Source organism: Bubalus bubalis, chromosome 21, assembly GCF_019923935.1.
Source record: "Bubalus bubalis isolate 160015118507 breed Murrah chromosome 21, NDDB_SH_1, whole genome shotgun sequence".
Classification (NCBI taxonomy): Eukaryota; Metazoa; Chordata; class Mammalia; order Artiodactyla; family Bovidae; genus Bubalus; species Bubalus bubalis.
In genome coordinates, this window is record NC_059177.1 from 44,706,750 (window position 1) to 44,720,794 (window position 14,045).

The 14,045-nt window shown below is 38.6% G+C and overlaps 1 protein-coding gene across 6 annotated transcripts in view; it reads left to right on the forward strand.

Annotated features, from left to right (window-relative positions):
* Nucleotides 1-14,045, forward strand: part of ERC2 (ELKS/RAB6-interacting/CAST family member 2) — a 1,001,125-nt gene that overhangs the window by 290,978 nt on the left and 696,102 nt on the right. For 5 of the 6 annotated variants that reach the window (XM_025272988.3, XM_025272991.3, XM_025272992.3 and 2 more), the window contains exon 4: nt 10,533-10,607. In XM_025272988.3, coding sequence (XP_025128773.1) covers nt 10,533-10,607 — 75 coding nt within the window. Of the gene's footprint in view, nt 1-10,532; nt 10,608-13,458; nt 13,501-14,045 lie in introns of all 6 variants that reach the window. The other variant, XM_044934212.2, reaches the window with a different exon arrangement.

Consider the following 14,045-nt stretch of genomic DNA (forward strand, 5'->3'; position numbering starts at 1 on the left):
TTTATATCTTTCCTTTTCTCCTTTGCTTTTCGCTTCTCTTCTTTTCACAGCCATTTGTAAGGCCTCCCCAGACAGCCATTTTGCTTTTTTGCATTTCTTTTCTATGGGAATGGTCTTGATCCCTGTCTCCTGTACAATGTCATGAACCTCATTCCATAGTTCATCAGGCACTCTATCTATCAGATCTACTTAAATCTATTTCTCACTCCCACTGTATAATCATAATGGGTTTGATTTAGGTCATACCTGAATGGTCTAGTGGTTTTCCCTACTTTCTTCAGTTTAAGTCTGAATTTGGCAATAAGGAGTTCATGGTCTGAGCCACAGTCAGCTCCTGGTCTTGTTTTTGCTGACTGTATAGAGCTTCTCCATCTTTGGCTGCAAAGAATATAGTCAATCTGATTTCAGTGTTAACCATCTGGTGATGTCCACGTATAGAGTCTTCTCTTGTGTTGTTGCAAGAGGGTGTTTGTTATGACCAGTGCATTTTCTTGGCAAAACTCTATTAGTCTTTGCCCTGCTTCATTCTGTATTCCAAGGCCAAATTTGCCTGTTACTCCAGGTGTTTCTTGACTTCTTTTGCATTCCAGTCCCCTATAATGAAAAGGACATCTTTTTTGGGTGTTAGTTCTAAAAGGTCTTGTAGGTCCTCATAGAACCGTTCAACTTCAGCTTCTTCAGCATTACTGGTTGGGGCATAGACTTAGATTACTGTGATATTGAATGGTTTGCCTTGGAAACGAACAGAGATCATTCTGTCGTTTTTGAGATTGCATCCAAGTACTGCATTTCGACTCTTTTGTTGACCATGATGGCCACTCCATTTCTTCTGAGGGATTCCTGCCCACAGTAGTAGATATAATGGTCATCTGAGTTAAATTCACCCATTCCAGTCCATTTCAGTTCGCTGATTCCTAGAATGTCGACATTCACTCTTGCCATCTCTTCTTGCCATCACTTCCAATTTGCCTTGATTCATGGACCTGACATTCCAGGTTCCTATGCAATATTGCTCTTTACAGCATCGGACCTTGCTTCTATCACCAGTCACATACAGCTGGGTATTCTTTTTGCTTTGGCTCCATCCCTTCATTCTTTCTGGAGTTATTTCTCCACTGATCTCCAGTAGCATATTGGGCACCTACTGACCTGGGGAGTTTCTCTTTCAGTATCCTATCATTTTGCCTTTTCATACTGTTCATGGGGTTCTCAAGGCAAGAATATGGAAGTGGTTTGCCATTCCCTTCTCCAGTGGACCACATTCTGTCAAATCTCTCCACCATGACCCGCCTATCTTGGGTTGCTCCACGGGCATGGCTTAGTTTCATTGAGTTAGACAAGGCTGTGGTCCTAGTGTGATTAGATTGACTAGTTTCCTGTGAGTATGGTTTCAGTGTGTTTGCCCTCTGATGCCCTCTTGCAACACCTACCGTCTTACTTGAGTTTCTCTTACCTTGGGCGTGGGGTATCTCTTCACGGCTGCTCCAGCAAAGCATAGCCATTGCTCCTTACCTTGGAAGAGGGTATCTCCTCACCGCCGCCCTTCCTGACCTTCAGTGTTGGATAGCTCCTCCAGGCCCTCCTGCGCCTGCGCAGCCACGGCTCAGGGTAACTCCTCTTGTCGCCGCCCCTGGCCTCGGGCATGAGTTGCTCCTCCGGGCAGCCGCCCCTGGCCTCCGGCTTAGGGGTGTGGGGTAGCTCCTCTCGGCTGCCCCCGCTGACCTCGGATGCGGGTTAAGATATTTAAGCTTCATCTTATAAAGGGAATATAAAAAATTTGTGAACATATTTTAAACTACCACACAAAGATTGGTGTTTCTTTTTTTCCTGAGATTGCTAGGTTGATTATTTTTAGTTTATTTTAAATTGGAGAATAATTGCTTTACAATGTTGGTTTCTGTCATACAACAGTGTATACATATGTCCCCTCCCTCTTTTTGAAGATATTCTAGACTAAGGGTTGACAAACTTTCTATAAAAGACCAGATAGGATTTTAAATATTTTTTGCTTTGTGAGGCCATTTTGGTTCTGTTATAACTGTTCAACTCTGCTGTGAAATGAAACCATATGAAAGCAACCATAGACAGTATGTAAGTGAATGGATATAATAGTATTTCAATAAAACTTTATTTACCAAGATAGATGGTGGGCTGATGGGCTATAGTCTGCCGATTTCTACTGATAAAGAGATGAAAAGGGTAGAGGATTATTCTAAGCAGAAGAAACAGACTGTTTCAGAAAGAACATAATTATTATGCATTTAAGAGTATAAAGATAGCAAAAAAAAAGAGGTCTTTTTCATGTACTAGAAAGTTTACTGTAAAATTGTTAATAGTAGAAAAATAATAGAAAACATATTTACACATACAAATTCTGAAGTCATAAATATTATTGAGATTAGAAACTAAAATGCAAAGCTTTGTACAGTGCGGACAGCTGTCATTTATGTAAATGAGAAAAAAATGTATTTTTGTTAGATTTCACTATGAGGACATTCATATGTAATAAATACATAGAACATGCATGAGAAGGATAGACACCAACTTTAGATGGTGGTTTCTCTCTAGAAGAGTAGAAATGGTGAAGGTTGAGGGACTTAGTTTCTGTTGTATTTCTGGCTTAAAATTTTTTTATAAATAGAAGTACCTGCAGCATAAAATTTGCCACTTCAACTATCCTTAAGTGTACAGTTCAGTAGTATTAAGTATATCCACATTGTTATGCAACCGATCTCCAGAACTTTTCCATTTTGCAAAATCGAACTCTATACCTGTTAAACAACTCTGCATTTCCCCTGCCCTCAGTCCCTGGCAATGATAAGTCTACTTTTCGTTTCTATGAGTTTAACTGTTGTTGATGGCTCATATAAATGAGATCATACAGTATTTGTTTTTTGGGACTGCTTTATTTCACTAAGCATAATATCCTCAAATTTCATCCAAGTTGTAATAGGTGGATGAATCGTCTTACATCCTTTTAAAGCTGAATAATACAATGTATATATATATATATATATATATATACACACACACATATATATACACACACATATATATACACATATATATACCACATTTGATTATTCATCCATGTGTTGAAAGACATTTCAGTTGCTTCCACCTTTTGGCTCTTCTGATAATGCTTCTGTGAACATGGATGTACAAATCTAAAACAGAGTTTTGATGAAATAAATGATCAGTAAATAATTGTGCAGTATAGTAGCCGGAGTAAATCTTATAGCCTAAGGGTCTTTTTTTTTCCCTTCCATTCTCCCACAGCACATTTCAGTCAACTTTTACTCACACTATCCACCAAAGCTGCTCTAGTCAAGGTTATTAATGTCCTGTGTGTTGCCGAGTCCTATGACCATTCCTCTGACCTCATTCTATTAACTGCTCAGCAGCAGTTGATAAGGTGATCATTCCTACATCCTGTGTTTATCTTCTCCACTTGATTTCCAGGAGACTACTCTCCTTGTTCTCTTCCTACCTGTCTTGGTATTTTTTCCTCAGTCTTCTTTGCTGGTTCCTCCTCACGTCTGAGACCCCTTAATGTTGGATTGCCCCTGGGCTCAGTCCTATGATTTCTCCTCACCTCCCTATGCTTAGTCCCTAGTTGATTTTATCTAGGCGCCTTGCATTAAGTGCTATGTATTCACTGATATCAAATTTGTAATTGTAGCTTTTACTTGTCCCTTCAAATCCAGCTTATCTATTCAACCGCCTACTTAGCATCTCCACTTGAATGTCTAATAGCATCACAGACTTAACACATGCAAAACCCAACTTTTGATTCCTGTAACTCCCACTTCTCCCTAGTCTTCTCTGTCTTGGTATGCCGTGAAGCCATACTTTACTTTTCTCTTTCTCTAGTCCCAGGCAGTCTATCATGAAATCAAGTGAGCCTTACTTTCAAAGCATATCCAAACTCAATTCGTTGCCATAACCTTCACTCTGTCATTGTAGTCCAAGATTCTTTTGTCTGTTGCTGTGTTTTTTCCAGTTTCTTCTACTAGGTCCTATGATTTTTCTCTTATCTCCCTCCTCAATCCAAAACCATACTTCAGTTCAGCAGCTGGAGGAATCCTTTAAGAATGTGCATCATATCCATATCATGGTTTGTCTTTTCCCAGAACCTTCCAGTGGTTCCCCATTTTCCTCAGAGTGAAACTAGTATCAATACAGTGGACTCTAAATATATACCTATCTTCCCATCATCCCCTACCCCTGAACTCTGACCTACCACTTTCCCTATCCCTTATGTAGCTGTAGGCAGGTAGGCAAGCATTTGCTCTCTATTACCTCTGCCTGGAATATCTGCATAACTGGTTCCCTCATTTCCTTTAGATTTTTGTTCACATTTCACTTTTTACTGAAACTTTCCCTAATCACCAAATTTAAAATGGCTCAACTCTCAAAGGTCCTGCTCCAGCTTCGTGACTTATTTTTACAACACTTATGACAAACTGTTTTGGTCACCTTTTTAAACTGTTATGCGTCTCTTGTGTTGGAATTTGAAGTGAAAAAACAGAGCGGCTGGGATGTTTTTCTGCCTGGTTTACTGCTATATTATCTATATCCCTTATATCAAATTGTTTTTTGTATGTATGAATCTGCTGTATCTTAAGACTGATCTGAGTTGATGTTGAGATTATTGAGTTTCTTTCCTGTTGGTTTCTCCAGCTGGTTTTATTCCTTAAAAGTGCCAATTAAAAGATACAGCTTCAGAATATTCTGCACTCTTCCTTGAAATTTGAGAATGCTTGTAAATGCTTTCACGGGACTTCTGGGGGTAGATAATAAAAGGCCATGAAGTCTCTGGCTTATTTCTTGGGATCTTTGCACTTCAAAATAAGAGGTTGGAGGACCCTGGGGCTGCCATGCTGTGAGGAAGTCCAAGTCACACTGAGAGGCCATACATAGTTGCTCAGATTTAGAATTTCAGGTAAACCTGGCCTTCAAGTCATTTTCTAGCCAAGAAGACATACGGGTGAAGAAGCCATCTTGGAAGTGGATCCACCAGCCGCAGCCATTTCAGCGCTCTAATACCATGCTTTAAAAATCAGCCTTCCTTGCTCTGCCTGTTATGAGTTTCTGACCCAGAATTCATGAGCATAATAAAATGGTGGTGATTGGACACCACTAAATTTGGGGTGATTTTTTACATGGCGGTAGATTACCAGAATGGTAAGGTGGAAAGTCTGGATATAAATAGTAAATTACTTTTGGATAGAAAGTTCAGTTTTGAATTTTTTTTGTCTGCCAAAGAAAATATATGGTATGTGCAAATGTTATCCTCTCAGGCTCATCTTGGATGCTAGTGTCCATCCAGATTAACTCACTAGACTTTAGATTCTCATTAACTGCAGAGAAATGTCATCCTGATGAACCACTTGAGGTTTCATGCTCAAAATTCTGGGTTCTTGTTATATTTCCATGTTGATCACCTGGAGGAGCTGGCAGTTTTATACCAGCTAAGGTCATCCTAGTCATTAGATTATAGAAAAATAACCTCAGTATCAGTGTCACAGTGAAATAGCCAATTTTCTTCTTTTTATTGTTTTTGAAATGAGAATGGGTATGATTAGGACTATCCACCAAAGACCAGCTTTTCAGAATCAGCTGCTATTGAAAATCTGGATGTTCTTAGATCTGGAAGGCCAATAGAAACTCACTCATAAAGCTTCTTTTACTCATCAGAAAGGGGAACAAGGCTAGGACTGGACAGGGTCCTGACTGCCCATCCCCATAAAGTGCTCTTTTGTTTCATTAAGTGGTTTTTAGCCTGTAGTATGGTTCAAAGGTGAACTTCTTGGGTGCTGCACTAGGCCCTGTGAACCAGCTGAATTGATACAGCATTTTGTTGGTGTATGCTTCTGTATCCATTTCTGGGGATAATCCATAGCTTCCGACTGATTCTTACAGAAATCAGTGACCCAGAAAAGCATAGGAACTGCTGAACTTGATGTTTCCATATTGTCATTTAAAAACTTATCAGTTCAGTTCAGTCGCTCAGTCGTGTCCAACTCTTTGCGACCCCATGAATCACAGCATGCCAGGCCTCCCTGTCCATCACCACCTCCAGAGCTTACTCAAACTCATGTCCATCAAGTCGGTGTTGCCATCTCATCCTCTGTCATCCCCTTCTCCTGCTCCCAATCCCTCTCAGCATCAGGGTCTTTTCCAGTGAGTCAGCTCTTTGCATGAGGTGGCCAAAGTATTGGAATTTCAGCTTCAGCATCAGTCCTTCCTATGAACACCCAGGACTGATCTCCTTCAGAATGGACCGGTTGGATCTCCTTGCAGTCCAAGGGACTCTCAAGAGTCTTCTCCAACACCAGAGTTCAAAAGCATCATTTCTTCGGTGCTCAGCTTTCTTAACAGTCCAACTCTCACATCCATACATGACCACTGGAAAAACCATAGCCTTGACTAGATGGACCTTTGTTGGCAAAGTAATGTCTCTGCTTTTGAATATGCTATCTAGGTTGGTCATAACTTTCCTTCCAAGGAGTAAGCGTCTTTTAATTTCATGGCTGCTGTCACCATCTGCAGTGATTTTGGAGCCCCAAAAAATAAAGTCTGACACTGTGTCCACTGTTTCCCCATCTACTTCCCATGAAGTGATGGGACCAGATGCCATGATCTTAGTTTTCTAAATGTTGAGCTTTAAGCTAACTTTTTCACTCTCCTCTTTCACTTTAAAAACTTATAGAGTAAGTAAAATCTTATCTTTCCTCATCACTGCACCCAGATGCTCCTGGGGAACTTCTTTAGTTTTATTTAAGATCATTCATTGCCTAATGGGTTCATCTTTCAGATAATTAAGGATAGTTGGAGCACCAGCAACCAACTCATCTTACTCTAAGTTTAGAAAAATTTGGCCAGCACTCACATGTTAAAATCACTTTGCAGTAGTTAAAGCATAGAGAGCTGGGATCTCTACATATAAAGGCTGAAAACACTGAGACTAACTTAATACAAATTCATTTTTCATGTGTACCACCATCCAATGTGGGTGTTCAATAGACTTTTCATGTGGCATTTTAGGAACCTAGGTTCCTTTTCTCTTGGGGTTCTGCCATCTTCTTGGGTCTTGTGTTCCTTTAGCAGCAGGCAGAAAAAGAGGGAGAGATGCAGACAGGGTGAGAGATTGCTAAGGCCTTGAGTTCCTCATTGTTACCCATATTCCACTGGCCAGATATAAGTCACATGGTCTCACCTGAAACAAGGGTGGTGGTGGTGGCATTTCCTAACAATAGCCCCAGGCATTACTTTGCCAGCAAAGGTCAGTCTAGTCAAGGCTATGATTTTTCCTGTGGTCATGTATGGATGTGAGAGTTGGACTGTGAAGAAGGCTGAGCACCGAAGAATTGACGCTTTTGAACTGTGGTGTTGGAGAAGACTCTTGAGAGTCCCTTGGACTGCAAGGAGATCCAACCAGTCCATTCTGAAGGAGATCAGCCCTGGGATTTCTTTGGAAGGAATGATGCTAAAGCTGAAACTCCAGTACTTTGGCCACCTCATGCGAAGAGTTGACTCATTGGAAAAGACTCTGATGCTGGGAGGGATTGGGGGCAAGAGGAGAAGGGGACGACAGAGGATGAGATGGCTGGATGGCATCACTGACTCGATGGACGTGAGTCTGAGTGAACTCTGGGAGTTGGTGATGGACAGGGAGGCCTGGTGCGCTGCGATTTGCGGGGTCGCAAAGAGTTGGACACGACTGAGTGACTGAACTGAACTGAACTGAATGAAGAGGAACAAAATCTTTGTTGGGAAACTGATCCTTTCTGCTACAATCAGAGTGTGCTTTTTAAGGATCCCAAATCTTAGAGATGAATAAAGTGGCTGAGATAGGACTTTTAGGCAATCCATAAAGTTTTCCCTGTGGCTCAGATGGTAAAGAATCTGCAATGCAGGAGATCTGAGTTCAATCCCTGGGTTGGAAATATCCCCTGCAGAAGGGAAAAGTTTCCCACTCCAGTATTCTGGCCTGGAGAATTCCATGGACTGTATAGTCCATGGGGTCGCAAAGAGTTGGACCCAACTGAGTGACTTTCACATAAAGTTTTCATGTGGCTCATAATCTTCACTTACCTGACACCTTAAGAATTAAGGTGATCCTCAGAAACTGTGAAGTCTGAGTTGATTGAAATATGTTTAAAATAGGAAAACTACAGTTGTTGGATAATTGGAAATTTTATTTATTTTTTTAAGGAGCAACAGAGAGATTTGGGGCTGGTTTTTGAACTGGTTTATAATAGGACTTGTATAGTCACAGCAAAGAGAACTCTGTTTTCATTTTTGCAAAACTATTGCCACAAGTTTAGCTTTGTTATTGCATGTTTGCCCTTAAAAATGTTTCCATGCTTGGCAGAAATTTTAATGGCACATGTTTTTACCCTAATGGTTTTTATCTTTTTTGTGTTGCTTAGTTGCTTCACAATTATTTTTGTTTGGTTTATACAAGCTTAACCTCTCTCCTCAAATTATCTTATGATTTTTGTTCTGAAACTTTAGTGGCTATGGTATGAAATTATGAATTTCATTCTCAGTTTTTTTCATTAAGATACTTTTGATACCACATGTTATCAGAGTTGTTGACCTACCTACGAAATGTGTTTCTTCTATGACTTACTATGGAACAGTTCTGACAAGTTACTTACTTTGTTTTCTCATCTGTAAGATTTTATTCATCCAATGAACTCCAACAATCTTGGAAGTAATGTTGAGGGCTGAGTCGACTTTTTCTTTTTTAAAGGCTGAATTCCTTATGTGATGTATCTGATAATATACTGAAACTGGGTTCAGTAATACTTGGACTCATTCCTTACAGAAATATTTTAGGGGGGAAAATGTCCTGATGTTGAGACCATTTTGAATAATGCCCAAGCACCAATTCTAATTCTTCTCAAATTCAAGGTTGAGAAATAGTTTTGCATGGCTCTGCTGATTTGTGCCAGTGATGCCTTTGAGGAGAAAATATGCTATAGTCCAGGGGTGTAGCAGTAATTCCCCGGTACTGGTCCCTAGACGTATGTACCATGGTCCATGACCATGGTCTTCTTGGGCTGCTGGAAAATAAGAACAAAGTAATAGGATATGGGTGAAAGGTTGCCTGTTTTCTTAACCCTGGAATCCAGGGAAGGACTATCTTTTTCTCTGTGACTCTGTCCTGAAAAATTTCTTTCTTGATGAAATGTTCTTTCTTAATGAAATGGTGATGATAATAGATGTTAGTAATGGTGGAGGTAGGGTTATTTTTAATGTCTTTACTTGGATAAAGCCAGAAATTATATTGGTCCTCTTCTTTAACACTCAAGGTTTTTCTTTTCCTTTTTAAAAATGTTGGTGGTCCAGTGGAGTGTAAAGTCGCTCAGTCATGTCTGCCTCTTTGTGACCCCATGGATAGCCCATGGAATTCTCCAGGCCAGAATATTGGAGTGGGTAGCTGTTTCCTTCTCCAAGGGATCTTCCCAACCCAGGGAACGTAAAGATCTAGCACTACTCCATGTTAATGTTAAATGACTTTTCTGGAAGCAAATAAATCTTATAGCATTATCCATAGGTGACTTATAATTCAAATAAGTCTTAATGGAATTATTCCATAGGTGAGTAACTGTATCAGCAATTTTGACGTGTGTAAGCATTTTTGTTTATTCCTGTCATTGGCTACTTTCATAAAACTGTTGATAATTATCATTAAGAAAAATAAAGTATGAACTTAATAACCTTATCTGTTCTCTTCTGCCAAGGCTATCTTTTAGTCTTGATAGACTTTTTTTTGGAGACATACAAAAAGTAAGCCTTGAAGCTTAAAATTGTGATTATGTTTTTTGCTTTTTATCTATAAAGAATTTCTTGAGTTTATATCTGGCTTTAACCATTTTTTCTCCCCTCTAACACTATTGCTATTAATGCTGGTTTTAATTTCTTGGCATCATAAATGCACAAACATATCACACACAGATGTGGTTTTGAGCAAGGATTGAAACTGTAAATTAGGAAGCAAGAGATTCACAGGGTTTCATCACACCAATTCACTGCAAAAAGTGACACAGTTGTACTGAAAATGTTTTAAACTGCTCATTTCAAACCTACTTCAGTAGCAAAATACCATGCGTGCAGCAGATTTGCAACCACGTTAGTCATTTTCTTTCCTCTGTTTCCTTGCTGTGTTTGTATTGGGAGCACAGAGTAATGTAATTTAGTAAATTATGATTTGACGGCTGGGCAACAGCCCCAGTGTTGAACAGTATTTGGATTATGATTACTTGCTGGCTTTGTCACAGTTGACATTAATTATTGATGGAAGTTTCAGAAATAGCGCATGTGCCAGGAGCTTTTCACCGGATCGCGAGCTCCAGGCAGCAGGGATGCTAACAAGGGTGGGGGAAGAGGCACCTGTGGCTTGTTTATGTCTGTGCACTGCGAGCCTGGACCGGGTGGGCTGAGTGGTACCTGTGCGTAAGTCATGGTGTAAAGGAAGGATGAACCGTCAGGCTTATTTCTATCGTGTTCCTCCCCAGGAATTACACCGAAGAAGCCAACTTCAGCCGGAGCCAGCCAAGACGAAGGCTCTCCAGACCGTCATTGAAATGAAGGTAGGAGCTATTCACATTTTTCAAAGACAGCTGTTTCCTCGGAGTTTGTTCTCAACTTGATGGTGACTAACACAAACACATGAAATGTACGGTTGTGTTTTCCTTAGGCACCCTAATGGGTGCCTTTCTTCTGGATTTTTTTTTTTTTTTTTTTTTGCCTTCTCGGGTATGTTTAATTTATTGGCTCTTTAATGAGGATGCTTTTTCTAGGCTAAAGAATAAAGGGCTCAAGTATCCTTTGGCAGAAAGGAGCTGGCTTCATTTCCAGAGCATAGCCAGTGCTTTCAACTCTAAGGGAGGTTTTGTGTGTGCTTTAAAAGTAAATTTCTAAAGCTAGAATAATTCTTTTTTCTTCTCTCCATTCACATGACAATGAAAAGACACCTTGAGAAACTAAGATTTGGCAAAGATAAGTTGTTTTTCGTGCAATGGAGGTGTTAAATAAGTAAAATTATGCTATCAGCAAAATTTACTTTTCAAGAATAATAACTTTCTTATGACTTCAGTATTTTCTCCTAAGTCTGAAATTAATAATTATTAAATACAAAGTACTCTATTTAACTGGGGGAGCATAGAGATATTTAAAAGAAGCAAAGATCCTCCTGGATGGATTTAGGGCATTTAAAGAATAATGTAGTATATAATGATGACTGAGCCATTAAGAAACCAATCTATGAAACCCAGTTGCTTTGTCAGTTTATAAAGATTTGAAGTCTTTTACTTTCACTTTTTGCCCAAAGGAAGCAAATAGTAGATTATTTCTTGTAAGAATAAATAATTATTGATTTTAGTTCCATGAAGAAAAAAATTCATAATGATGATGTTTGCAATTTGGATATTTCATGCCTAAGTATAACATTTGAGAGTTTGCTAGTCACCATCTTTCTACAAAAGAATTCTAAAGCTTGCTGATAGGGTAATGATTTTTCTGTCTTGGAACACATTATTTTGGATTGTCTGCCAAAAAATTCCTAAGTCCGGGGGGAAGGAAACTAATACAAGCTACTGAGTTCCTGGCATTACAAGTCTAACTTGAGTTTTTTTTTTTTTTTCCCTTAGTCAATGACAATGTCTTCACCCAAGTGGATGTTTTTTGGAAATAACGTAGAACATTTACTTTAAGACTTTATGTCTCCTAAGTCAGGTTACATGATTCATGGTACTTATAAATACATTTGCAGCAAATTGATTTGAAAAATATTATCAAAGGGATCAAATGCCAGTAAGGTTAAAAAATAATTGCTCATCTTGGCTCATCTATTCTTTTTGGATTTACATAATTTTGACTTATTTTGTAAATAAACTAACTATTCTACACTTGTAGGGGAGTGTAGAATCTTGTAACAGAGATTTCTTCCTCACTTCACATTGGAACCAAAGTGAAACTTGGCTAAGGCTTAAAAAACAACAACAACAAAAAACAAACCAAAGAAGAATAGAAAAGGAAAAAAACAAGACAAAAGATTTTATTTCAGTTTTCTGCAAAGAGTCATTCAGTCTCCTTTCTACCTACCTCCATACCTACCTCCCCAGTTCCAACACAATTAGTAATAGAAGAGGATGTATATAAAACTATTTCCAAAGCTTTTTTTTTTTTAAAGGAAAGATTGTGTTTCAAAACTCTTTGGAGAAACCAGGAGTGGCATCTCTCCCAGAGTAGTGGTCATTTTCCTGTTAAAGGTCTCTGTACAAAGACTATTAGTGCTTTCTTGTGATTTTAAGTATAAAGTCTGTTTGCTTATAGCTTACTCTTTTTAGCATCATATGTTTTATTAGAAGACAAAAAATAGTAATAGTTATAACTATTTAATAGTTAATTAAAAACACTCCTTTGGGCTGTCTACATAAGAAGGCCATATAAAATATGTTTTAAATTATAAAATATAATTTTTAGGGCAAATTCACTCCATATGTTATCAGTAAATTGAGTCTGGAGTTTCATTTTTATTTAAATGGATGCCAGTGATGCTGATTGGTAGAACACATTTTTAGGACAATTGATAATCAATATACTGTCAGGGAACTGAGCCTGGAGTTCTTCTGTTGTCTTTGAATGCCTGTTAATTTACAAAGCACTGCCTTCTGTTTTGTCAGTGGAGAAGTCTGGGTCCCATTAGCATCTATACTCAGTGTGCATAAATTGAGTTATGGGGGCAGCTGGTAGAAGGTCATCTCCTCAGTCATGTGTGTAAGGTTGTGATGAAGGCTGTGATCTCTTCTGATTTTGTATATTATGTTTCTGTGAAATGGGAGGGAATATTGGAAACCCATATTTTATAAGCATTAGGGTTGACTACCAAATAGAACTAACCCTTAAAACTAATAGGTGCCACTTGAGACAGGGTTGTATTTTAATTTAAACACCTTTGGATAAAGGTGTCATATACTACCTTGGCAAAACCTGAAGTTAAAAGGAGCTTTCCTGGAGTCAGTTGGACATTTAGTTTTGGGGAGGTGACATGAATTACGGGTTTAGAAGCTACCCCTACTTTTCTCTTACTTCTTAAAGAAACTGAGGATGAAATTATGAGTCCTCATCTTCTCCAAAAATATACCTTACATCAACTCAGAAAGTTGTTATGAAAATCTGTGAAATCTTGCCCCAATTAGAGTGCTTTTAGAGCCACAGTCTGGTAGTTCTAGTAGATGTCTATGTACCTCTCTGGGCTTTTAGAGTTGTGAAAATACATCTCTGTGGGGGAGGGCCATTTGCATACACTGAAGTGGGGGAAATTCTCTTGCAGCCATCACAACCGCTGTCAGCCAGTTCAGTCAGTGGGGCTAAAGTCACCTGAATAAATATGAAAGGAAGCAAAGTAAATGAAGTTATTTGTGATTTATCTTCTTGCAGGAAGCTCCAAGTTTTAATTTTGATCCTGATTTGGTCTGGCAGGTATGTTCCAGGTTTGCACTTAGAACATTGTGTCTTTCAAAAAAATTAGTTTTCCTGTAGATGTTGCAGTGCTCCTCCTTTTCTTGCTTTTGTGACTAAAGATTCTTTACTAAGCTTCCCTTTCCTGCTGTTATGGAGAACAATTAAAAATGTAGTTAAATGATTTTCCCCCCCTCTTTTCTTTTAATTCCTTGAAAAGAATGTGTTTTAACCTACTTCTATTATAAATTTGACATGTCATAAACATGATGTTCAAAAGTTTCACTTTCTTGGGTTCATTCATAAAGCTATATCTAGTGTTTTTTTTTTTTAAACGAAAATGAATTATGGTAGCAACAGTACTTGTCAGATAATATCCGTTTTTTTTTCCTTTGTTAGTTAAAACTAAGTGAATGAAAATCTAATTTAAAATGGCTAAAGCCTAAAGGAAATGTATTGACTCATGTAACTGGGAAAAACAAGATATTGTTCAGGACTAGCTTGCTCCTGGGGCTCAAAGATGTTAACAGATTCCATTTTCTCTCATTCAGTCTCTCATTTTAGGT